The sequence below is a fragment of the Artemia sp. Qi Xiang Cuo genome, chromosome 17, assembly GCF_049724085.1.
Source record: "Artemia sp. Qi Xiang Cuo chromosome 17, ASM4972408v1, whole genome shotgun sequence".
Lineage (NCBI taxonomy): Eukaryota > Metazoa > Arthropoda > Branchiopoda > Anostraca > Artemiidae > Artemia > Artemia sp. Qi Xiang Cuo.
This window is the reverse complement of record NC_142810.1, coordinates 33,277,498-33,305,071: the sequence shown is the minus strand read 5'-3', so window position 1 is coordinate 33,305,071 and position 27,574 is coordinate 33,277,498. Positions and strand designations below refer to the sequence as shown.

The window sequence follows — 27,574 nt, the reverse complement described above, 5'->3', positions numbered from 1 at the left end:
TGAATTTATTAGGATATAAATTTTTTTGTAATATTTAGGATAAAGTTTTTCAACACTTGTAGTGCAAACTGCAAAACCAAAAGCCTGAAAACTGTCCTGGCGAGTGCAAGGATTCTAGGCAAATTGTGGAAAAAAACAAATTTTACCTAGCCTCTCTCTGCTTGCTCGAGGCTTTGGCCCTTTGAATTGACCATCCTCCGATTGCTCGCTCTAGCCTTTGGACCTCCTGAGCTATGCTTGGCAGCACGGACTTTCGACCCTCGTTGTCGGCCATTGCCGACAACGAGGCATCATTGAGTATTACCTACCATTGTAGGGTAGGCAAGTAGTGTAGCTATAATAAAAGAGAACAGACAGTCCCCCTGCCATACAAGCAGACAGTACTCCTTTATAGTGTTAATATAAGGTAGCAGACGGATAGAAATCGCCATGCCTTAAAAAGTCATATCTTTGGTTGGTTGTTTATGTTGTAATCAGAATCACCATACCATGAAAGTTCGTGCTACAATGGTTTTGGTGTTAAATATCATGTTTCTGTTAAAAGTCATGACTGTTTTCATGGTATGTTGATTCATTTCCTGGTATGAGGTTACGAAATTCTGTCTGTTAACCAATATTTTTAGGCGTGGTTGTTTTATGTTTAACCTTGAACACGGGTATAAAAACTCTGACGATGAGTTATTTGAACTGTTATGGATGTTTTAATGTTGGACATGATTCTTCATTATGGTATGATTATAGGCGTTGACAGAAACAAAAATGGTAAACCATCTGAGGGAATGCTAACTCCTATTCAGAGATACATATTTTTTTTATTTGGGCGATTCTCAACTATGTTCGGTATAATACACAACTACCATTTGAACTGTGTTGTAAGGTCCCCTACCCAAACCCCAAGGACCCCCTCCCCCCAACTTTTTGCCCCCCCCCCCACTGCTGCCCCTCACCCCCCCCTCCCCAACCCCCTTCTAACCAACCCCCCTACCTCCGCCAACCCTTCCTCAGGCCCCCCTTTTTTTAACATGATATATTTTTTCAACTTTTTTTACATCTCTTAGAATGACATGTAACATACTTACAACATAAAAAAATCACATTTATCACATTTAATATTTTCAGAACTCAAAATGAGAATCATATAGAAATGTTATTCGTGACTTTTACTAATAGAAAAATAATATTTGTAGTGACTATTTTTTTGAGTTTTTTTAGTTTTTTCCACTTTTTTTTTACATGACTAAAAATCATCACTAAACCTATTCCAACTACAAATTGTTTTCACGAGGATAGCATTAAAAAAAAATCAATGTACAAAATTCACGAAGAAACAAAACAACATGCAATAAGTTTCACGGATAAGAAAAATTAGCATGCAACAAGTTCCATGATCAAATCAAGTTTCATTTGGATAAAAATCAATGTATAAGTTTCACAAACATTAAAATCAACATGTAACAAGGTTCAGGAAGAAAAACCAGCATGCAACAACTTACATGTGCTATAAAATCAGCACGCAACAAGTTCCATGGAGAAATTCAGCTTCAAGAGGAGAAAAATTAATGTGCAAGTTTCTCGATGAGACAAGTCAACATGCAACAAGTTACACGAACCCCAAAAAAATATGCAACAAGTTCCATTAACAAAATCAGCACGTAACAAGTTCCTTGAACAAAATCAGTTTCACGAGGAGAAAAATCAGTGTACGAGTTTCGCAAAGAGAAAAAAAAATTAACATGCAACAAGTTTCACGAACAAAAAAAATCCACGTTCAAAAAATATGCATGCAGTATGTTCCATGAACAAAATTAGTTTCAGGAGGAGAAAAAAAATAAGTGTACAAGTTTCACGAAGAGAAAAAATCAACCTGCAACAAGTTTCACGAATAAAAAAAACAGCAAGCAACAAGTTCCACGAACAAAAAAACAATCAGCACGCAACAACTTCCATTAATAAAATCAGTTTCACGAAGAGAAAAATCAATGTACAAGTTTCGAGAAGAGAATAAACAAAATCACGCTGCAGCACGTTTCACGAACAAAAGATCATCACTCAACAAGTTCCAAGAACATAAATCAGCAGGCAACAAGTTCCACGAACAAAATCAGTTTAACGGGGAGAAAAATCATTGTTTAAGTTTCGCAAAGAAAAAAAATCAGCATGCAACAATTTTCACGAAGAAAAATCAGCACTCAACAAGTTCCACAGGCATAAATCAGCACGGTCAAGTCCCATGAACAAAATTGGCGTTAAGAGAAGAAGAAAAAAATCAATGAGCAAGTTCCAGGAAGTGAAAAATCAGTATGCAACACGTTTAACGAACAAAAAACCATCAGGCAACAAGTTCCTTGAACAAAATCAGTTTCACGAAGAGAAAAATCAGTGTACAAATTTTTCGAAGAGTAAAAAAACAACATGCAACAAGTTTCACAAACGAAAAAAAATCAGCACGCGATAAGTTCCTTGAACAAAATCAGTTTAACAAGGATAAAAATCAGTGTATGGGTTTTACAAAAAGAAAAAAAATCAACATATAGCATGTTTAACGAACAAAAAAAACAGTCAGCTCACAAAAAAATCCACGATTAAAAAATATGAATGCAGCATGTTCCATGAACAAAATTGGTTTCAGGAGGAGAAAAAAAAATTAATGTACATGTTTCACACAGAGAAAAAATCAAACTGCAACAAGTTTCACGAATAAAAAAAAACAGCAAGCAACAAGTTCCACGAACCAAAAACAATACGCAAGCAACAACTTCCATTAATAAAATCAGTTTCACGAAGAAAAATATCAATGTACAAGTTTCGAGAAGAGAATAAACAAAATCACAATGCAACACGTTTCCCGAACAAAAGATCATCACTCAACAAGTTCCAAGGACATAAATAAGCGCGCAGAAAGTTCCATGAACAAAACCAGTTTTCTCAATGAGGAAAATCATTTTAGAAGTTTCATGAAGAGAAAAATGCACCAAGTTTCACGAACGAACATTTAACATGGATCACGAACACTGAAATATGCATGCAATAAGTTCCATGAACAAAATTAGTTTCACTAGGTAGAAAAAAATCAATTTACTGGTTTCACGAAGAGAAAAAATAAACATGTAACAAGTTTCAGGAATAAAAAATCAGCACGCAACAAGTTCCACGAACAAAATCAGTTTAACTGGGAGAAAATCATTGTTCAAGTTTTGCGAAGAGAAAAAAAAATCAGCATGAAACAAGTTTCACGAAGAAAAATAAGCACTCAACAAGTTCCACAGGCATAAATCAGCATAGTCAAGTCCCATAAACAAAACTGGCTTCAAGAGAAGAAGAGAAAAATCAATGTGCAAGTTTTACAAAGAGAAAAATCAACATGCAAAATGTTTCATGAACAGAAAACCATCATGCAAAGAGTTCCTTGAACAAAATCAGTTTCTCGAGGAAAAAAATCAGTGTGCAAATTTCGCGAAGAGAAAAAAAAGCAACATGCAACAAGTTTCGCGAACAAAAAAAGATCAGCAAGCAACAAGTTCCAGAATCAGAAAAATATGCATGCAGTATGTTCCATGAACAAAATTTGTTAGAGGAGGAGAAAACAACAATTCATATGTTTCACGAAGGTGAAATATCAACATGTATCAAGTTTCACAAGTAAAAACCTGCATGCAACATGTTCCACGAACTAAAAAAAACAATCAGCACGCAACAAGTTCCATTAACAAAATCAGTTTCACGATTTAAAAAAAATAGTGTACAAGTTTCGCGAAGAGAAAACAAACAGGCTGCAACAAGTTTCACAAACCAAAAAAATCATCCCTCAACAAATTCCACGAACATAAATAAGCACGCAACAAGTTCCATGAACAAAACCAGTTTTCTCAATGAGAAAAATGATTGTAGATGTTTCACGAAGAGAAAAATCAACATATAACATGAAACATGAGCAGAGAATATGCATGCAAAAAATTCCATGAATAAAATCAGTTTCACTATGTGGAAAAAAAAATCAAGTTTCATGAACAAAAAGACATTATACAACAAGTTCTATGAACAACAATCAGCACGCAACAAATTCCTTGAACAAAACCAGTTTCACGAGGAGAAAAATCAGTGTACGAGTCTCGCGAAGAGAAAAAAAAATCAACATGCAACAAGTTTCACGAACAAAACAAAACAGTCAGCACACAAAAAAATCCACGATAAAAAAATCTGCATGCAGTATGTACCATGAACAAAATTAGTTTCAGGAGTAGAAAAAAAATCAATGTACATGTTTCACGAAGAAAAAAAAATCAACCTGCAACAAGTTTCATGAATAAAAAAAAAACAGCAAGCAACAAGTTCCACAAACAAAAAAAACATTCAGCATGCAACAACTTCCATTAACAAAATCAGTTTCACGAAGCGAAAAATCAATGTACAAGTTTCGAGAAGAGAATAAATAAAATCTCACAGCAATACGTATCACGAGCAACAAATAATCGCTCAAAAAGGTTCTCAAGTAAACAGCTACGTGCACTAATGCCTTTGAACAAAACCAGTTGTTCAAAGAGAAAAATCCCTGTTGAAATCAACTGAAGGGAAAAAATCAATATTCAAAATGGATCATGAACAAAAAAATATGCCTGCAATAAGTTCCATGAACAAAATTAGTTTCACGAGGTAGAAAGAAATCAATATACTTATTTCACGAAGAGAAAAAATAAACATGCAACAAGTTTTAAGAATAAAAAATCAGCAGGCAAAAAGTTCCACGAACAAAATCAGTTGAACGAGGAGAAAATCATTGTTTAAGTTTCGCGAAGAGAAAAATTCAGCATGCAACAAGTTCCACGAAAAAAAATTCAGCATGCAACAACTTCCACGAAGAAAAATCAGCACTCAACAAGTTCCACAAACATAAATCAGCACGGGCAAGGTCTTCAAACGAAATTGGCTTCAAGGGAAAAAAATAATCAATATGCAAGTTTTAAGACGATAATATCAAAATGCAGCTGGTTTTGTGAACAAAAAACCATTATGCAACAAGTTTCTTGAACAACAATCATAAGACAACAAGTTTCTTGAACAAAGTCAGTTTCATGAGGAGAAAAATCAGTATACAAGTTTCGCGAAGAGAAGAAAAAGCAACATCCAACAAGTTTCAAGAACAAAACAAATCAGCACGCAAATAGTTCAAGAATCAGAAAAATATGCTTGTATTATGCTCCACAGAAAAAATTAGTTTTAGGAGGAGAAAAAAAAATCAATGTACATGTTTCACAAAGAGAAAAAATCAACATGCACCAAGTTTCACGAATAAAAAACAGGATGCCACATGTTCCACTAACTAAAAAAACAATCAGCACGCAACAAGTTCCGTTAACAAAATCAGTTTCTCAAGGGGAAAAATCAATGTAAAAGTTTCGCGAAGAGAAAAACAGGATGCAACAAGTTTCACAAAAAAAATCATTACTCAACAAATTCCACGAACATAAATCAGCATGCAAAAAGTTCCAAAATCAGCATGCATCAAGTTTCACGAAGAAAATTCAGCACTCAACAAGCTCCACAAACATAAATCAGCACGGTCAAGTTCCATGAACAAAATTGGCTTCAAGACAAGAAAAAAATCAATGTGCAAGTTTCACGAAGAGAAAAATCAACATGCAACAAATTTCATGAACAAAAAACCATCATGCAACAAGTTCCATGAACTGTAATCAGTTTCACAAGGAGAAAAATCAGTGTACAAGTTTTGCGAAGAGAAAAAAGCAACATGCAACAAGTTCCACGAACAAAAAAATCAGCACGCAACAAGTTCCAGAATCAGAAAAATATGCATGCAGTATGTTCCATGTACAAAATTAGTTTTAGGAGGAAAAAAAAATCAATGTACATTTTTCACTAAGATAAAAAATCAACATGTAACAAGTTTCACAAATAAAAAACAGCATGCAACAAGTTCCCCGAACTAAAAAAAACAATCAACACGCAACAAGTCCCATTAACAGAATCAGTTTCACGAGGTGAAAAATCAAAGTACAAGTTTCGCGAAGAGAAAAAAAAACAGGATGCAACAAGTTTCACAAACAAAAAAAATCATGACAAATTCCATGAACATAAATCAGCATGCAACAAGTTCCAAAACAGCATGCAACAAGTTTCACGAAGAAAAATCAGCACTCAACAAGCTCCACAAACATAAATCAGCACGGTCAAGTTCTATGAACAAAATTGGCTTCAAAAGAAGAAATCAATGTGCAAGTTTCACGAAGAGAAAAATCAACGTGCAACAAGTTTCATAAACAAAAAGCCACCATGTAATCAGTAGAATAATCATTATTCCATTTTGAGTCATACACAATTTTTACTGGTGTGTCATCGACAGGCTCAATATGCTTTTCGTCTTTGGTATTATTTGGTTCATTGACTGTTTGATCAATGGCAGTAACGTTTGCTGGTACTTTGTTTTTCATCAATTCATCTTTATATTCCATAGTGATATTTTCTGTCAATGCCCTTTTTATTTTTCTGTCAATTTCACTGTCTATTATCACATTATTCTTACACAGGTAACAGTTTCGGCACGTAGACATGATATGGTTTATGATATTAGTAGAAGAGTAGGCCTTTCTTTTTTTGATCTTCCGTTGAATGTTAAAACCTTAAAGCTGACAACAGGACGTATCAGTATGTAACGTGTTACCTGAAACAGTAGTAAGGCGTTGCCCCCTGTTATTAACAGTTATTTTTATGTTGGCATTGTTCTTGAGTGTAATCATCTCTGGAGATCTCAATCTTGCATATCCACCAACATAAGAGTTGAATTTTTTCGGTACTCCAAAGAAATTAATTCCTTACTGTCATGACAATGCATTCACACATTTCAAATAATGCTACCACTTGGACTTGTTTCATAATTTAAATACTTCTCCTTGTCGACAACCAATGCTACAGTAACACTTTCATGTGAACACACTTTATTAAAATGCACCATCTTCACCTTTTTTTTAAAGATATGACTTATGTGTTTATTGTTCCACTGCGTAAAAAACACTGATTTAATACATGCAATAAACTAGATAGTGACGATAACCCGCCATAAAGTACCAGTGGGAAAGCCGTTTCGTGTTTCTGAGCAAGCATAGAGTACAATTGTTAGAGCTGTAAGCATATTTTATGTCATTTTAAGATACGTCAAAAAAAAGTTGAATAATTTCGAAGTCCCAAAAATTTTTTTTAGTCCAATAAAAAAAAGTGCTACTATAAACATTATTTTTGCTACTACAAACATTATATTTCTAATAGTAAAGGTCATGACTAGCATGTCTATACCATTCTCATTTTGAGTTTGGAAAATATTAAATGTGATTTTTTTTTGTTTTGAGTATGTTTCATGTCATGCTAAGACCTTTAAAAAAAAAAGTTGAAAAAATATGTAATGTTAAAAAAATAATATAAAAAGTTAAGAAAAAAACTTCAAAAAAAATTCAAAAAAATGGGGGGAGGGGGCAAAAAAGTTGGAGGGGAGGGGTACCCTTCGAGTTTGGGGATAGGGAACCTTTGGGGGGGGGGTTGAGGTCTCTGGTGGTTAGGGCTGTTGGTGCTTATGATCCTTGATGGTTGGTACTCAAATACGACTTACTACTTGATTTGCAAGGATTTCTAAGGTTTGTTCTGAATTTCATTATTAAAATTCTTTTCTTGCCATCTGCATCTCTCTTAGTATCAAATTTTTGTATACTATAACGTTAGAGTCTATTTTAAACTGACAACACTATTCAAACACCACTTGTGTATTTACAGAAAACCCATTGAAGAAGCAAAGCTATGTCAAGTCACAAGACCATTTTATCATTGTTAACCATTTTCATAGATTGATATTGTTCCAAATTTATAATAAATAAGCTATGAGTTAACAACCCCGAGGGGTTACCTTAAGTGATAATCAGTTTAACCCTTTTTTCTCCACCTCCATACGATCCAATTCGCAAATGTTATCTTGCTCTGATTTTTTCCCTATTTTTCAATTAATATCGTTCGTATAGTCCAATTTGCAAATGATATAAAACCATATGCCAATCAATCAATTCTGAGTATAGCATCCTATTCTTTAATTAGCAGCGACACACATTCCTAACAAACTAGTCTTGACTAAAGGCAATTGTCCAAAAAATCAGAAACCAGTCTGATAGCACATACTTCAAAGAAATGCTAGCTCTTTTTTTTCCCTATTATTCAATTGATATCGTTCGTATAGTCCAATTCGCAAATGCTATATACTTTTTTTTGCAATTAGAGTTAGATTTTAAACAAAATAATATAAAACCATATGCCGATCAATAAATTCTGACTATAGCATCCTATTCTTTAATTAGCAGCGACACACGTTCCTAACAAACTAGTCTTGACTAAAGGGAATTGTCCAAAAAATCAGAAACCAGTCTGATAGCACATACTTCAAGGAAATGCTAGCTCTTTTTTTTCCCTATTATTCAATTGATATCGTTCGCATAGTCCAATTCACAAATGCTATATTCTTTTTTGCAATTAGAGTTATATTTTGAACAAAATGATATAAAACCATATGCCAATCAATCCATTCTGACTGTAGCATCCTATTCTTTAACTAGCAACGACACATTCCTAACAAACTAGTCACTAAAGGCAATTGTCCAAAAAATCAGAAACCAGTCTGTTAGCACATACTTCAAAGAAATGCTAGCTCTGGTTTTTTACATATTATTCAATTAATATCGTTCGTATATTCCAATTCGAAAATACTATACTCTTTTTTTGCAATTAGAGTTAGCTTTTAAGCAAAATGATATAAAACCATAGGCCAATCAATCAATTCTGACTATAGCATCCTATTCTTTAACTAGCAGCGACACACATTCCTAACAAACTAGTCTTGACTAAAGGCAACTGTCCAAAAAATCAGAAACCAGTCTGACAGGACATACTTCAAAGAAATGAAACAGTGGATGATGCATGGATGATAGACAGCTTTTCCTACAAAATCATTCCTAAATACGCAATTTGTTTTTGATTAAAAAAAAAAAAATAAAACACATCATGAAGAAAGTGCCGCAAATATCCGTCTGCATGCATTTTACAATCTCAACTATACTTTCAAAACGTATTTGGTCACTTTATAGGTCTATAATATAAAAGGATTGGTCGCTTTTTGCAATGTGCACGTGAAACTGCACTGTATATTCATGCCGCAGGTGTAAGTTCTGTACCTTATACATGGATACTACTTACTTACAGTTTGTTACCTCCAACTGTGTGGTATAGGGCCACTCTCGGCAGTTTGTACCTTTGGCCCTCAGTCTTAGGCCTCACAGTAAAGCATTTATTCAATCTGATACTTATATTTTTTCAATTTTATCCGATGTATCCGAGAGAAGATGTTGATAAAAAAAATCACTCTTAAGACTTAGATTTTGTCAATTTTATCCGACAGAATCGACAAAGGATGCTGATAAGCATTTATTCACCCTGACATTTAGATTTTGTCGGTTTTATCCAACATATCGGACAAAGGATGCTGATAAAGCATTCATTCACTCTGATATTTAGATTTTGTCAATTATATTCGTTGTATCTGATAAAAGATGTGGATGGAAAAAAATTTATTCACTCTGACACTTCGATTTTGTCAATTTTACCCCATGTATCCAAGAAAGGGATGTCGATATAGAATTTAATCACTATGATACTTAGATTTTGTCAATTTTATCCGACATATCCGACAAGGGATTTTGATATAGAATTTTATCTCTGTGATACTTAGATTTTGTCTATTTTATCCGATAGATCCGACAAACGATGTTGATAAATTCACTCTGGCACTTAGATTTTGTTAATTTTATCTGATGTATCTGACAGAGGATGTTGATAATGAATTTATTCACTCTGATACTTAGATTTTGTCAATTTTGCCCGACATATCTGACAGAGGATGTTGATAAAAAAATTATTCACTCTAACACCTAGATTCTGTCAATTATATTCGATGTATCAGACAAAAGATGTTGATAATAAAATTATTCACTCTCACACATAGATTTTATCTATTTTATCCGACATGTCAATTTTATTTGACATATCCGACAAAAGATGTTGATAATGCATTTATTCACTCTGGTACTTAGATTTTGAAAATTTTTTCCGATATATTCGACAAAGGATGCTGACAAAGCATTTATTCACTCTGATACTTAGATTTTTTTATTTATATTCGATGTATCTGACAATAGATGTTGATAAAAAAAAATTTATTCACTCTGACACTTAGATTTTGTCAATTTCATCCCATATATTCGAGAAAGGGCTGTTGATATAGAATTTAATCAATCTGATACTTGGATTTTGTCAATTTTATCCGATGTAGCCAACAAATGATGTTGATAATGTATTTAGAGGATGTTGATAAAGCATTTATTCACTCTGATACTTATATTTTATCAATTTTATCCCATGTATCCAAGAAAGGGATGTTGATATAGAACTTTATTACTCATATACTTAGATTTTGTCAATTTTATCCGACATATCAGACAAAGGATGTTGATAATGAATTTATTCACTCTGATACTTAGATTTTGTCAATTTTATCCGTCATATCCAACAAATGATGTTGATGAAGAATTTATTCAATCTGATACTTGATACTTTTGTCAATTTTATCCGATGTATCCGAGAGAAGATGTTGATAAAAAAAATTCACTCTAACACCTAGATTTTGTCAATTTTATCCGGCAGAATCGACAAAGGATGCTGATAAAGCATTTATTCACCCTGACGATTCGGTTTTGTCCATTATATTCGTTTTATCTGATAAAAGATGTTGATGGCAAAAATTTATTCACTCTGACACTTCGATTTGTTCAATTTTATCCGACATATCCGACAAAGTATTTTGATAATGAATTTATTCACTCTGATTGTTAGATTTGTCAATTTTATACGACGTAAACGACAAAGGATGATGATAAGGAATTTATTCATTCTAATACATAGAGTTTGTAGAATGTTAATAAAGAATTTGTTCAATTTTTTTCATAATTTCCTGAATTAATTTTCTGTATGGTGTATCCAAGAGGTGAATTCAAGAAAGATTTTGTTACTTACTTACATACAATTTTTTCATAATACTTTCATAATTTTTTTAGATTTTGTCAATTATATTTGTTGTAACTGATAAAAGATGTTGATAAAAAAAAATTATTCACTCTGATACTTAGATTTTGTCTATTTTATCCTATGTATCCGAGAAAGGGATGTTTATATAGAATTTTATCACTCTGATACTTTGATTTTATCCGAGATATCCGACAAAGGATGCTGATGAAGCATTTAATCACTCTGATAATTAGATTTTGTCAATTATATTTGATGTATTTGACAAAAGATGTTGATAAAAAAAAATTTATTCACTCTGACACTTATCTTTTGTCAATTTTATCCAGCATATCCGACAAAGGATGCTGATATAGAATTTAATCACTCTGATATTTAGATTTTGTCAGTTATATTCGTTGTATCTGACAAAAGATGTTTATAAAAAAAAATATTCACTCTGATACTTAGTCAATTTTATCCCATGTATCCGAGAAAGGGATGTTGATATAGAATTTAATTACTCTGATACTTAGATTTTATCCGAGATATCCGAGAAAGGATGCTGATAAAGCATTTATTCACTCTGACTCTTAGCTTTTGTCAATTTTATCCAGGATATCCGACAAAGGATGCTGATATAGAATTTTTTCAGTCTGACACTTAGATTTTGTCAAAAATATTCATTATATATGACAATACATGGTAATAAAAAAATTATTCATTCTGGAAGTTAGATTTTTTTAATTTTATCACATTTATTCAAGAAAGGGGAGTTGATATAGAATCTAATCAATCCGATAGTTAAATTCTGTAAGTTCTATCCGATATACCCGACAAATGATGTTGATAAAGCATTAATTCACTCTGATACTTAGATTTTGTCAATTATATTTGATGTATTTGACAAAAGGTGTTGATAAAAAATTCATTCACTCTGACACTTAGATTTTGTCAACTTCCACTTAGATTTTTATCCGAGATATCCGAGAAAGGATGCTGATAAAGCATTTAATCACTCTGATACTTAGATTTTGTCAATTATATTTGATGTATTTGACAAAAGATGTTGATAAAAAAAATTATTCATTCTGACACTTATCTTTTGTCAATTTTATCCGAGATATCCGACAAAGGATGCTGATAAAGCATTTAATCACTCTGATACTTAGATTTTGTCAACTATATTCGTTGTATCTGACAAAAGATGTTAATAAAAAAATTATTCACTCTGACGCTTAGTTTTTGTTAATTTTATCCCATTTATTCGAGAAATGGATGTTATCATCAATGGATGTTTTAATCAATCTGATACTTAGATTTTGTCAATTTTATCTGATATACCCGATAAATGATGTTGATAAAGCATTTATTCACTCTGATACTTATATTTAGTAAATTTAATCCCATGTATCCGCGAAAGGGATGTTGATAGGGAATTTAATCACTCTGATACTTAGATTTTAATCACTATGATACTTAGATTTTGTCAATTTTATCCGACATATCCGATAAAGGATGTTGATAAAGTATTTATTCACTCTGATATTCACATTTTGTCAATTTTATTCGATGTATCTGACAAAAGATGTTGATGGAAGCGAATTCAGTCGATAAAGAATGTTAATAAGAATTTGTTCAATTTTTTCATAATTTCCTGAATTAAATTTCTGTATTGTGTATCCAAGAGGTGAATTCAAGAAAGAGTTTGTTACTTACTTACTTACAATTTTTTCATAATGACATATCCAACAACTGATGTTGATAAAGAATTTATTCATTCTGAAACCCAGATTTTGTCAATGTTATCCCATGTGTCTGACAATAGATGTATGTAAATTCCTTTTCTTACATCTCCGATGTTTATAATAGACATTCTAAACTTTTGATATGCTAGCTTACTCTAAAAATAATGAACACATAACAATGTAATGCATAATATATTATTAATGAAATAATGCTATGTAGAATATTAATACAAAAATATATTATGATATATTATTAATATCAATGATCAACTTTGGACATTTTGAATCTGTTCCATAAAATAGTTCACCATGTTCTCTCATGATATTGTAGTTATTAGTAGTAAGGCCATAGGGAATATGAAACTTACATGGAAACTTACACCTGAGGCATGAATATACAGTGCAGTTTGACGTGCACATTGCAAAGTGACCAATCCTTTTATATTATATACCTATAAAGTGATCAAACACGTTTTGAAAGTATAATTGAGATTGTATAACGCAACCAGACGGGTTTTTGAGACACTTTCATCATAACATTTTTTTTTTTTACCAGAAACTAGAAACTATCAAATTACGTATTAAGAAATAATTTTATAGGAAAAACTGTCTATCACCCATGCATTATCCACTGTTCCATTTCTTTGAAGTATGTGCTATCTGACTGGTTTCTTATTTTTTGGACAATTGTCTTTAGTCAGGAGTAGTTTGTTAGTAATGTGTTCCTAGATAGCATTTGTGAATAGGATCGTATGAAGGGGGAGAAAAAAAGGTATAGCATTTGCGAATTGGACTATACGAACGATATTAATTGAATAATAGGGAAAAAACAGAGCTAGATAGCATTTGCGAATTGGCTTCGTATGAAGATGGAGAAAAAAGGGTTAAACTGATTATTGGACAATTGCCTTTAGTCAAGACTAGTTTGTTAGGAATGTGTCACTAGATAGCATTTGTGAATTGGATATTATGAAGGTGGAGAAAAAAAGGGTTTAGCAATTGCGAATTAGACTATACGAACGATATCAGTTTAATAATAGGGGCATATATAGAGCTAGATAGCATGAAGGTGTAGGAAAAAGGGTTAAACTGATTATTGGACAATTGCCTTTAGTCAAGACGAGTTTGTTAGGAATGTGTAGCTGCTAAAGCTAACTCTAATTGCAAAAAAAGGATATAACATTCGCGAATTGAACTGTATCAACGATATTAATTGAATAATAGGGGAAAAACAGAGCTAGATAACATTTGCAAATTGGATACAGCCAAATCGTATTCAAAATATTTTCTTGGAAAGAAATTTAAGTACTGTATTAATTTTGGGTATCTATGGATATTCATTGAGTTATATAATTAAGGAAGTTGCTAATTAAACAATAGTAGGCTAAACCCAGAATTTATTGATTGATTGACATATTCTGTTAAAAGCTAACTCAATTTGCAAAAAAAAGGATATAACATTCGCGAATTGAACTGTATCAACGATATTAATTGAATAATAGGAAAAAAAACAGAGCTGGATAACATTTGCAAATTGGAATCATATAAAGGTGGAGAAATATGGGTTAAACTTATTAGCATTTAAGGTAACTCCGAAAGGCTTGTTAACTCAGCCAATTTGTTATAAATTTGAGACAACATCAATCTATGAAAATGGTTAATGATGATAGAATGACATTGTGAGTTGACCTAGCTTTACCTCTCCGATGTGTTCCGTATAATACGCAAGTGGTTTTTGAATAGTGTTGTCAATTTAAAATAGAGTCTAACGTAATAGTATACTAAAAAGTTGGTACTAAGAAAGATGTAGATGGCAAGAAAGGAATTTTAATAATGAAATTCAGAACAAACCTTATAAATCCTTGCAAATTAAGTAGTAAGGTGTATGTGAGTACGAACCATCAAGGATCATAACCACCAACGACCCTAACCACCAGAGACCTCAACCCCCCAAAGGTCACCTATCCCCAAACTCGAAGGGCACCCCCTCATCTCCAACTTTTTGGCCCCCTCCCCCCATTTTTCTTCCATTTTTTTTTAACTTATTTTTTATTATTTTTTTTAATATGATTTATAACTATTTTATGGAACAGATTCAAATTGTCCAAAGTTGATCATTGATATTAATAATGTATCATAATATATTTTTGTATTAATATTCTACATAGCATTATTTCATTAAAAATATATTATGCATTACATTGTTATGATTTCATTATTTTTAGAGTAAGATAGCATATCAAACGTTTAGAATGTCTATTAAGACATCGGAGATGTAAGAATAGGAATTTGCATACGTCTATTGTCAGACACATGGGATAACATTGACAAAATCTAGTTATCAGAATTGAATAAATTCTTTATTAAAATCAGTTGATGGATATGTTATTAAGAAAAAATTGTAAGTAAGTAAGTAACAAACTCTTTCTTGAATTCACCTCTTGGATACACAATACAGAAATTTAAATTCAGGAAATTATGAAAAAAATAAACTCTTTCTTGAATTCTCCTCTTGGATGCACAATACAGAAATTTAATTCATGAAATTATGAAAACAATTGAACGAATTCTTATTAACATTCTTTATCGATTGAATTCGCTTCCATCAACATCCTCTGTCAGATACATCGAATAAAATTGACAAAATGTAAATATCAGAGTGAATAAATACTTTATCAACATCCTTTATGGGATATGTCAGATAATATTGACAAAATCTAAGTATCAGAGTGATTAAAATCTTATCCATTTCTCGAATACATGGGACAAAATTGACAAAAGCTAAGCGTCAGAGTGAATATTTTTTTTTATTAACATCTTTTGTCAGATACAACGAATATAGTTGACAAAATCTAAGTATCAGAGTGAATAAATGATATATCAACATGCTTTGTCGGATATGTTTGATAAAATTGACAAAATCTAAGTATCAGAGTGAATAAATTTATTATCAACATCATTTGTCGGGTATATCGGATAAAATTGACAAAATCTAAGTATCAGATTGATTAAATTCTATAACACGTATATTATCAATATAGGCCATTCTATATTATCCTATATTACCATTCTACGTTATCAACATCCTTTGTCAAATAAATCAAATATAATTGACAAAATCTAAGTATCAGAGTAATTAAATGCTTTATCAGCATCCTTTCTCGGATATCTCGGATAAAATCTTAGTATCAGAGTGATTAAATTCTATATCAACATCCCTTTCTCGGTTACATGGGATAAAATTGACAAATCTAACTATCAGAGTGAATATTTTTTTTATCAACATCTTTTGTCAGATACAACGAATATAATTGACAAAATCTAAATATCAGATTGATTAAATTCTATATAAGCATCCTTTGTCGGATATGCTGGATAAAATTGACAAAAGCTAAGTGTCAGAGTGAATAAATTTTTTTTATCAACATCTTTTGTCCAATACATCAAATATAATTGTCAAAATCTAAGTATCAGAGTGATTAAATGCTTCATCAGCATCCTTTGTCGGATATCTCGGATAAAATATAAGTATCCGATTGATTGAATTCTATATCAACATCCCTTTCTCGGATACATGGGATAAAATTTACAAAATCTAAGTATCAGAGTGAATAATTTTTTATCAACATCTTTTGTCAGATACAACGAATATAATTAACAAAATCTAAATATCAGATTGATTAAATTCTATATCAGCATCCTTCGTTGGATATGCTGGATAAAATTGACAAAAGCTAAGTGTCAGAGTGAATAAATTTTTTTATCAACATCTTTTGCCAAATAACTCAAATACAATTGACAAAATCTAAGTATCAGAGTAAATAAATGCTTTATCAGCATCTTTTGTCGGATATCTCGGATAAAATCTAAGTATCAGAAGGATTAAATTGTATATGAACATCCATTTCACGGATACTTGGGATAAAATTGACAAAATCTAAGTATCAGAGTGAATAATTTTTTTTATCAACATAATATGTCAGATACAACGAATATCATTGACAAAATTTAAGTATTATGAAAAAATTGTAAGTAAGTAAGTAACAAACTCTTTCTTGAATTCACCTCTTGGATAAACAATACAGAAATTTAATTCAGGAAATTATAAAAAAAAATTAACGAATTCTTTATTAACATTCTTTATCGATTGAATTCGCTTCCATCAACATCCTTTTGTCAGATACATCGAATAAAATTGACAAAATGTAAATATCAGAGTGAATAAATAATTTATCAACATCCTTTATCGGATATGTCGGATAAAATTGACAAAATCTAAGTATAACAGTGATTAAAATCTAAGTATCGGAGTGATTAAATTCCATATCAACACCCCTTTCTCGGATACATTGGATAAAATTGACAAAAGCTAAGTTTCAGAGTGAATAATTTTTTATCACCATCTTTTGTCAGATACAACGAATATAATTAACAAAATCTAAGTATCAGAGTGAATAAATACTTTATCAACATCCTTTATCGGATATATCGGATAAAATTGACAAAATATAAGTATCGGAGTGATTAAATTTTATATCAACAACCCTTTAACTAATACACGGGATAAAAATGGCTAAATGAAAATATCAGATTGAACATATACTCTATCAATATCTTTTAAATGCAGTATCATCATCATTAGTCGGTTATATCAGATAAAACTGACAAAATTTAAGTCTTAAAGTTATTAAGTCAAATATCAACATCCCTTTCTCGAATATATGAGATGCAATTTACAAAATGTAAGGGTGGAGTGAATTATTTTTCTTATCCACATCATTTGTCAGATACATTGCAAAAAATTGACGAAATATAGATCTCAGAGTAATTAAAGGTTTTATAGACATGCTCCACTCGATATGTCGGATAAAATTGACGAAATATCAGTATCAGTGTGATTAAATTTTATATCAACATCCTTTTCTCGGATACATAGGATAAAATTGACAAAATCTAAGTATTACAGTGAATAATTTTTTTTATCAACATCATTTGCCAGATACATCGGATAAAATTAACAAAATCTAAGTTTCAGAGTGTGAATAAATACTTTATCAGCATCCTTTGTCGGATATGTTGAATAAAATTGACAAAATCTAAGTATCAGTGCGAATAAATGCTGAATGAATTTAATCAATCTGATACTTGGATTTTGTCAATTTTATCCGATATACCCGACAAATGATGTTGATAAATAATTTATTCACTCTGATACTTAGATTTAGTAAATTGTATCCCATGTATCCGAGAAAGGGATGTTGATATGGAATTTAATCACTCTGATACTTAGATTTTAATCACTCTGATACTTAGATTTTGTCAATTTTATCCGACATATCCGATAAAGGATGTTGATAAAGTGTTTATTCACTCTGATATTTGCATTTTGTCAATTTTATTCCATGTATCTGACAAAGGATGTTGATGGAAGCGAATTCACGATAAAAAATGTTAATTAGAATTTTTTCAATTTTTTTCATAATTTCCTGAATTAAATTTCTGTATTGTGTATCCAAGAGGTGAATTCAAGAAAGAGTTTATTTTTTTCATAATTTCGTGAATTAAATTTCTGTATTGTGTATCCAAGAGGTGAATTCAAGAAAGAGCTTGTTACTTACTTACTTACAATTTTTTCATAATGACATATCCAACAAATGATGTTAATAAAGAATTTATTCATTCTGATACCTAGATTTTGTCAATGTTATCCGATGATTCTGAAAATAGATGTGTGTAATTTCCTTTTCTTACATACCCGATGTTTTAACACGCATTCTAAACGTTTGAAATGCTATCATATTCTAAAAATAATGAAAACACGACAACTTGATTCACAATTTATTTTTAATGAAATAATACTGTATAGAATATTAATACAAAAATATATTATGATACATTATTAATATCAATGATTAACTTTGGACATTTTGAATCTGTTCCATAAAATAGTTATATATCATATTAAAAAAAAATAATAAAAAAAAAGTTAAAAAAAAACGTCAAAATAAATTCAAAAAACAATGGGGGAAGGGGGCCAAAAAGTTGGGGGGGGGTGCCCTTCGATTTTGGGGATAGGTGACCTTTGCGGGGTTGAGGTCTCTGGTGGTTAGGGTCGTTGGTGCTTATGATCCTTGATGGTTTGTACTCACATACACCATACTAATTCATTTGCAAGGAGTTCTAAGGTTTGTTCTTAATTTCATTATTAAAATTCTTTTTTTTCCATCTACATCTCTCTTAGTACCAAATAATTAATATAATATAACGTTGGACCCTATCTTAAATTGACAATACTGTTCAAACACCACCTGTGTATTATAGAAAACACTTCGAGGAGGTAAAGCTAGGTCAACTCATAATGTCATTCTATCATCATTAACCATTTTCATAGATTTACTTTTGTCTCAAATTTATAACAAATAGCCTGAGTTAACTAGCCCTTCGGGGTTACCTTAACTGCTAATCAGTTTAACCCTTTTTTCTCCTCCTTCATATGATTCTAATTCGCAAATGTTATCTAGCTCTTTTTTTCCCTATTATTCAATTAATATCGTTGATACAGTTCAATTCGCGAATGTTATATCCTTTTTTTGCAAATTGAGTTAGCTTTTAACAGCATATGTCAATCAATCAATAAATTCTGGGTTTAGCCTACTATTTTTTAATTAGCAACTTCCTTAATTATATAACTCAATGAATATCTATAGATACCCAAAATTAATATAAAACTTAAATTTCTTTCCAAGAAAATATTTTGAATGCGATTTGGCTGTATCCAATTCACAAATGTTATCTAGCTGTTTTTTTCCCTATTATTCAATTAATATCATTGATACAGTTCAATTCGCGAATGTTATATCCTTTTTTTTTGCAATTAGTTAGCTTTAGCAGCGACACATTCCTAACAAACTAGTCTTGACTAAAGGCAATTGTCCAATAATCAGTTTAACCCTTTTTTCTCCACCTTCATACGATCCAATTCGCAAATGCTATCTAGCTCTGTTTTTCCCCCTATTATTCAATTAATATCTATCGTAAACTCCAATTCGCAAACGCTATACCCTTTTTTCCTCCACCTTCATACGATCCAATTCAAAAATGCTATCTAGTGACACATTCCTAACAAACTAGTCTTGAATAAAAGCAATTGTCAAATAATAAGTTAAACCCTTTTTTCTCCACCTTCATACGATCCAATTCGCAAATGCTATCTAGCTCTGTTTTTTCCCTGTTATTCAATTAATATCGTTCGTATAGGCCAATTCGCAAATGCTATACCCTTTTTTCTCCACCTTCATACGATCCAATTCACAAATGCTATCTAGCAACACATTCCTAACAAACTAGTCTTGACTAAAGGCAACTGTCCAAAAAATCAGAAACCAGTCTGATAGCACATACTTCAAAGAAATGGAACAGTGGATAATGCATGGATGATAGACAGCTTTTCCTACAAAATCATTCCTAAATACGCAATTTGACAATTTCTAGTTTTCGGTAAAAAAAAACACGTTATGATGAAAGTGTCTCAGAAACCCATCTGGCTGCGTTATACAATCTCAATTTTACTTTCAAAACGTATTTGATCACTTTATAGGTATATAATATAAAAGGACTGGTCGCTTTTTGCAATGTGCACGTCAAAATGCACTGTATATTCATGCCTCAGGTGTAAGTTTCCATGTAAGTTTCATATTCCCGATGGCCTTACTAATGTTATTTTCTTCTCTTAGTTCGTAATCAGTAGAATAATCATTATTCCATTTTGAGTTATACACAATTTTTACTGGTGTGTCATCGACAGGCTCAATATGCTTTTAGTCTTTGGTAATATTTGGTTTATTGACTGTTTGATCAATGGCACTGAAGTTTGCTGGTACTTTGTTTTTGATCGATTCATATTTATATTCCATAGTGATATTTTCTGCCAATGCCCTTTTTATTTTTCTGTCAATTTCACTGTCTATTATCACATTATTTTCAAACAGGTAATAGTTTCGGCACGTAGACATGATATGGTTTATGATATTAGTAGAAGAGCAGGCCTTTCTTTTTTTGATCTTCCGGTGAATGCTAATACCCGAAAGCTGACGATAGGATGTATCAGTAGGTACTGTGTTACCTGCAACAGTAGCAAGGAGTTGTCCTCTATCATCAACGATTATTTTTATGTTGGCATTCTTTGAGTGTAATCATCTCTGGAGATCTCAATCTTGCATATCCACCAACATAAGAGTTGAATTTTTTCGGTACTCCAAAGAAATTTAATTCCTGACTGTCATGACAATGAATGCATACATTTCCAATAGTGCTACCACTTGTACTTGTTTCATTGTTTAAATGTTTAAATACTTCTCCTTGTCGGCATTCAATGCCACAATAACATTGCCATGTGAACACACTTTATTAAAATGCTCCATCTTCACTTTTTTTTTAAAGATATGACTTATGTGTTTATCGTTCCACTGCATATCAAATACTGATTTACTACATGCAATAAACTAGATAGTGACGATAACCCGCCATAAAGTACCAGTGGGAAAGACGCATCGTGTCTCTGAGTAAGTATAGAGTACAATTGTTAGAGCCGTAAGCATATTTTATGTCATTTTAAGATACGTAAAAAAAAGTTTAATAATTTCCAAGTCCAAAAAAAAAATTTAGTCCAATAATAAAAAAAGTGATACTACAAACATTATTTTTCTAATAGTAAAGGTCATGACTAGCATATCTATACCATTCTCATTTTGAGTTTGGAAAATATTAAATGTGATTTTTTTTTGTTTTAAGTATGTTTCATCTCATTCGAATGCATTTAAAAAAATTTGAAAAAAATATATCATGTTAAAAAAAATAAAAAAAAGTTAAAAAAAAAACTTCAAAAAAAATTCATAAAAAATGGGGGGAGGGGCCAAAAAGTTGGAGGGGATAGGGGACCTTTGGGGGGGGGGTTGAGGTCTCTGGTGGTTAGGGTCGTTGGTGCTTATGATCATTGATGGTTCGTACTCACATCCAACTTACTACTGCTCACACCTTACTACTTGATTTGCTAGGATTTCTAAGGTTTGTTCTGAATTTCATTATTAAAATTCTTTTCTTGCCATCTACATCTCTCTTAGTATTAACTTTTTAGTATAGTTTAACGTTAGATTCTATTTTAAATTGACAACACTGTTCAAACGTCACTTGTTTATTATACAGAATACATCGAAGAAATACAGCTATGTCAAGTCACAAGAGCATTTTATCATTGTTAACCATTTTCATAGATTGATATTGTTCCAAATTCATAATAAATAAGCTATGAGTTAACAACCCCGAGGGGTTGCCTTAGCTGATAATCAGTTTAACCCTTTTTTCTCCACCTTCATACGATCCAATTCGCAAATGCTATCTAGCTCTGTTTTTTCCCTATTATTCAATAAATATCGTTCGTATAGTCCAATTCGCAAATACTATACCCTTTTTTTTGCAATTAGTGTTAGCTTTTAAGCAAAATGATATAAAACCATATGCCAATCAATCAATTCTGAGTATAGCATTCTATTCTTTAATTAGCAGCGACAGACATTCCTAACAAACTAGTCTTGACTAAAGGCAATTGTCCAAAAAATCAGAAACCAGTCTGATAGCACATATTTCAAAGAAATGCTAGTTCTGTTTTTTTCCTTATTATTCAATTAATATCGTTCGTATAGTCTAATTCGCAAATGCTATACCCTTTTTTTTGCAATTAGAGTTAGCTTTTAAGCAAAATGATATAAAACTAAATGCCAATCAATCAATTCTGAGTATAGCATCCTATTCTTTAATTAGCAGCGACACACATTCCTAACAAACTAGTCTTGACTAAAGGCAATTGTCCAAAAAATCAGAAACCAGTCTGATAGCACATACTTCAAAGAAATGCTAGCTCTGGTTTTTTCCCTATTATTCAATTAATATCGTTCGTATAGTCTAATTCGCAAATGCTATACCCTTTTTTTTGCAATTAGAGTTAGCTTTTGAGCAAAATGATATAAAACCATATGTCAATCAATCAATTTTGAGTATAGCATCCTATTCTTTAATTAGCAGCAACACACATTCCTAACAAACTAGTCTTGACTAAAGGCAATTGTCCAAAAAATCAGAAACCAGTCTGATAGCACATACTTCAAAGAAATGCTAGCTCTGTTTTTTTCCCTATTATTCAATTAATATCGTTCGTATAGTCCAATTCGCAAATGCTATACTCTTTTTTTGCAATTAGAGTTATCTTTTAAGCAAAATGATATAAAACCATATGCCAATCAATCAATTCTGAGTATAGCATCCTATTATTTAATTAGCAGCGACACACATTCCTAACAAACTAGTCTTGACTAAAGGCAATTGTCCAAAAAATCAGAAACCAGTCTGATAGCACATACTTCAAAGAAATGGAACAGTATATAATGCATGGGTGATAGACAGCTCTTCCTACAGAATCATTCCTAAATACGCAATTTGACAATTTCTAGTTTTTGGTTAAAAAAAAAAAAAGAAAAAAAAACATGTTATGATGAAAGTGCTGCAAAAACCCGTCTGCTTGCATTATACAATCTCAACCATAGTTTCAAAACGTGTTTGATCACTTTATAGGTATATAATATAAAAGGATTGGTCGTTTTTTGCAATGTGCACGTCAAACTGCACTGTATATTAATGCCGCAGGTGTAAGTTCTGTACCTTATACATGGATACTACTTACTTACAGTTTGTTACCTCCAACTGTGTGGTATAGGGCCACTCTCGGCAGTTTGTACCTTTGGCCCTCAGTCTTAGGCCTCACAGTAATGAACCTTATATATTTGAAATCAGCATAAAATGCAATTCTTTTTATGCATTTTTTGTTGTCAAAATTTCTTTTTTTAGAGTTTTGGTTACTATTGAGCCGCATCATTCCTTACTTACAGTTCGTTACCACGAACTGTGTGGAATAGGGCCACCCTAGGCAGTTTGTACCTTTGGCCCTCACTGTTGGGCCTCACAGTTTGCGCTTGCTTCCCTCGGACTGCTGCTCGGCCCTCATAGATTACTTTGCTCGAGCTGCTACTCAATGCATACTAGAGGCATCACTGGTATTGTTGCCACAGAGTAGAATAAACTCAGATCCTCCATTTCTAAAAGAGACTCTTGAACACTGTGCTTTGAGACACCGTGGAAAGGATAAACAGATAGATAAATCGACACTTGATTAACAAAAAGTGACACATCAGTGCTTCGCATGGCAAAAAGCTTCTGAAAGCAATTAGATGTAGTATTTTGGGGATCTTCTCTGCTGGAAGATTCTTCCAAGGGTCATTTGTATGTCGGATGAAGCTATTTGAAGGACTCTTCTGCCTTTTCGGTCTTCTGGAGATGGTATTTGGTTGTGGTGAACTTAAGACGAGCTAATGTTGCCGTGCTTGACTATTCTTTAATGTGGATGATATTGAAAGTTCTAAAAAAAAATAATTATAAAATAACTTTTTAGACTTGAAACTTTAAAAGGGTGTGAAAATGAGACAATGAAAAAAGACAGAGAAAAAAAATTGAGGTAAAGAGGCTAATGGAAAAAGTATAAAGTTTTATTATTTTTTTTTGCTTTAGGCTTTATGACCTTGGACATACGGTAGTTGGCATCGAATGTGTAGAACATGGTATTTTGGAATTTTTTAAAGAGCAGTCGTTCGAATTTATACAGGAAGAAGGTGATAGCTTTACATTGTTTCAGGTAATTTTGAGTTTTGCTAAGTAAATCATTTATTTTTTATTTTTGCTTAGTGTTTTATCAATCACTTTTGTAGTCAACATGTTTTATCTCAGGTTATTATATTGAAACTTTCAGCGCATGTGGAACTAAATGAAAAGACGCAATTCGTATCCATGTTGTCAAAATGACGTAAACTAAATCAAAAGGTACAATGTCCATCTAGGTGGTCAAAAAGGATATTGACTTGAGACTTTCAGGTAATGATGAGGGCAATATCAAACTAAATCGAAAGGCACTGGCAAACTTGGAAATTAAGATTGCGAGCATTTTATTATTGGCCTTTTTTCGTCACACATATATTAGAAATATATATATATATATATATATATATATATATATATATATATATATATATATATATATATATATTTATGTATGTATAAAATCGCATTCATACCTTAGCATTTTACTTAAGAAGAAAAAAAAAGGTTCATTCTTGCAACTCATGTAACTGGACTATTGTATAATTAATTTTTTAATTTTCCTCTTCTTTTCTAAGACGCCAGATGCTCGACTGCAAATCTACCTGGCTGACTTATTCAAAATACCAACCAATGTTCTGGGCAAGTTCAATGCTATTTGGGACCGTGGCTCTCTGGTAGCCATTGACAAAGAAGACCGCGAGCTGTATGCCAAACGAATGAAGGAAGTAGCATCAGAAAGCTGCAAATATCTTGTCTCAGTGATGCATTACAATCAGGAAAAATTTGCTGGTCCTCCAAGAAACCTTTGCAAGAAAGAACTATTCAAGCTTTTTGGTGAGAAAAATTTACGCTCGGAAAGATTTATAACAGAAATTTGGGTATTTTTATTGTTGTATAAAGATTAGCACAAGAAATAATGTATGATACTGATTAGAGGATTTTTTGCTGATGGGTGTGTAGCTATAGAGGGAATAGTTTAATTTAGTATTTAAAGAAAACATTTCCCAGTTTAGGTAGGAAATAGAATCATACACCTAAAGTTGCCCTGTGCTGCTCTAGTTGTCTAATAAAAATTTTCATAATGTGTAATCAAATATTTTGAAAAATCACTATTTTCGAAGTCAAAAATTTACCCTAAAATCTTCTAGTTGTGTAGGGTTTGGATAAACAAAAAAAACAGACTGAGTCGCGGTTTGTGTCTTGGTACTCCAATGTTCTTAGGTTTTATCTAACGATCTTGTAGCTAATTTTATGTAAAGGATTATGGGAACTATTGAAACTTACCTTGGCGTTAGTTTATCATCACGCCTTTCTCAGCATTGACTCAAAATATTCTAATATAATACCCTGTCGCATAACTGAATCTTGTCAAATGCGATAATAAAAAAAAAATTCCAGCAAAAGTGTTCAAAGAAAATTAAAAAGTGGTATAAAATCTAAACGATCAGACATAGCATCTTATAATACTTCGAACTTAAAACGGACCGAAATTAATTTGATTGAATAAATGAAACTAAATGCGAACAAAAACTGAAATTTATTATCAAGGAAAACATAAAATGAAGAAAATTTAAATGAATGAATATATGAAACTCAAGTGAACAGAAATTACCTCACATAAGAAGAAGATGGTAGTGCCATTGTTGCACTAAACCCCGCAAAAAGTTGTGCCATTTTTGCTTTACTTAATAGAATACGTATTTCTAACAGGATGCTTTTTATGTGTGAAAATTTAAGAGACTAAATAGTTGCTCATATAGAGCTACTAAGAAACGGAATTCATTTTCGGTCAAAAACAAAATAAAAAACAAAACCACAAACAAAACAAACAAAAAAAACAAAAAAAAACAGCAAAACAAAAATAAAAAAAAGAATATACCTTGCTGGCTTTGATTTATGTAGGAAAGATCTAGTAATTTCTTGAAATTTTCTTTTTTTATACTGTAGAAAGTATTTTTAAGTATATTTCAGCATGGACTTAGTCAAATTGGCTTCAGAAAACGCTATGTAGTATTTAGTTTCCAAATAAACTTGTAAGCATGCATCATCAAGATTCACTGCTTTAGCACAAGAAAAGAAAAAGTCAAAAGGTATAGCTTGTTGTGTAATATCTGAGAAGCTTTCTTTTCTTGTAGGCGACACTTTTGATATTGAAGAAGTGGATAGAATAGATCGTGCCAATGTTCCTTTTGGTGCCGAAAAAATATCACTTGAAGAATTCTGGGAAGTTGTTTATTACCTCAGATATAAGTAAATGTTTGCTTTGGTTTCTTTTTTCTAGTCCACTTTGAATTGTTGTATTTAAACATTAAAATTTTTAAGATTTAGTAAACTGATGAAGATACCAGGAGTGGACTTTGTTGGCTAGAAAATGAAAATGAGCTTGAAATCGTCGCTTTTAACCTGTTTAACAAATGCGCGGCCCTGAAATAAAAATTCTTATGTTATTTTTAAGCTTGCAGTTGCTGCCTTTCTGACTGACGTTGGTGTTTAGTGCGCAAAAGTTGTTCTTTCTGTTTTTATGTCCCTCCAGTTATACTTCTGGAAAGGAATAATTAGAGACTGGCCTATCGAGATAGTTGCGTATTTTCAGTTACCCTTCCACATTCCTTCCAATATCTTCCTTTAAAGAAATGGGAAAGGTAACAAGTATAGTTCTCTTCAATGCCTAAGGAAACCTCCTTGTGCATTGTATTGGCAAATTCTAGTCTGGTCATTGATGGTATCAGAATTCAGTGTTTCGATTCTCTGAAATACCTTGGTATCACTTACGGTCAGACTCTTAGATCAACTATAGGCTTTTTGATTGAATCAGTCTGCAGATCTATCCGCGCTGCCTATGGAAAATATCAAATGCAAGTGGTCATTCAATCGTTTCATTATGTCAAAAATTTTCAGTGCCGTCGCCTCTCCCATAATCTGGTACATATCGCCCTTGTGGGAAACTATTACTATTAATGAATATTTCAGTTACTATGAGCTAAGGTTCGTTCTTTATTATATTTTTTAAAACCCAGTTACCACTG

General features: G+C 31.9%; 1 protein-coding gene across 1 annotated transcript in view; it reads left to right on the top strand.

Annotated features, from left to right (window-relative positions):
* The window catches only part of LOC148942123 (putative thiopurine S-methyltransferase), a 60,326-nt gene extending 33,430 nt beyond the window's left edge, over positions 1–26,896 (top strand). Inside the window, exons 3-5 of the mRNA XM_089103235.1 lie at positions 24,462–24,585; positions 25,124–25,382; positions 26,684–26,896. Of these exons, the coding sequence (XP_088959361.1) occupies positions 24,462–24,585; positions 25,124–25,382; positions 26,684–26,802 (502 nt within the window). The 3' untranslated portion in view covers positions 26,803–26,896. The remainder of the gene's footprint in view (positions 1–24,461; positions 24,586–25,123; positions 25,383–26,683) is intronic.
* The last annotated feature ends 678 nt before the right edge of the window (positions 26,897–27,574 follow it).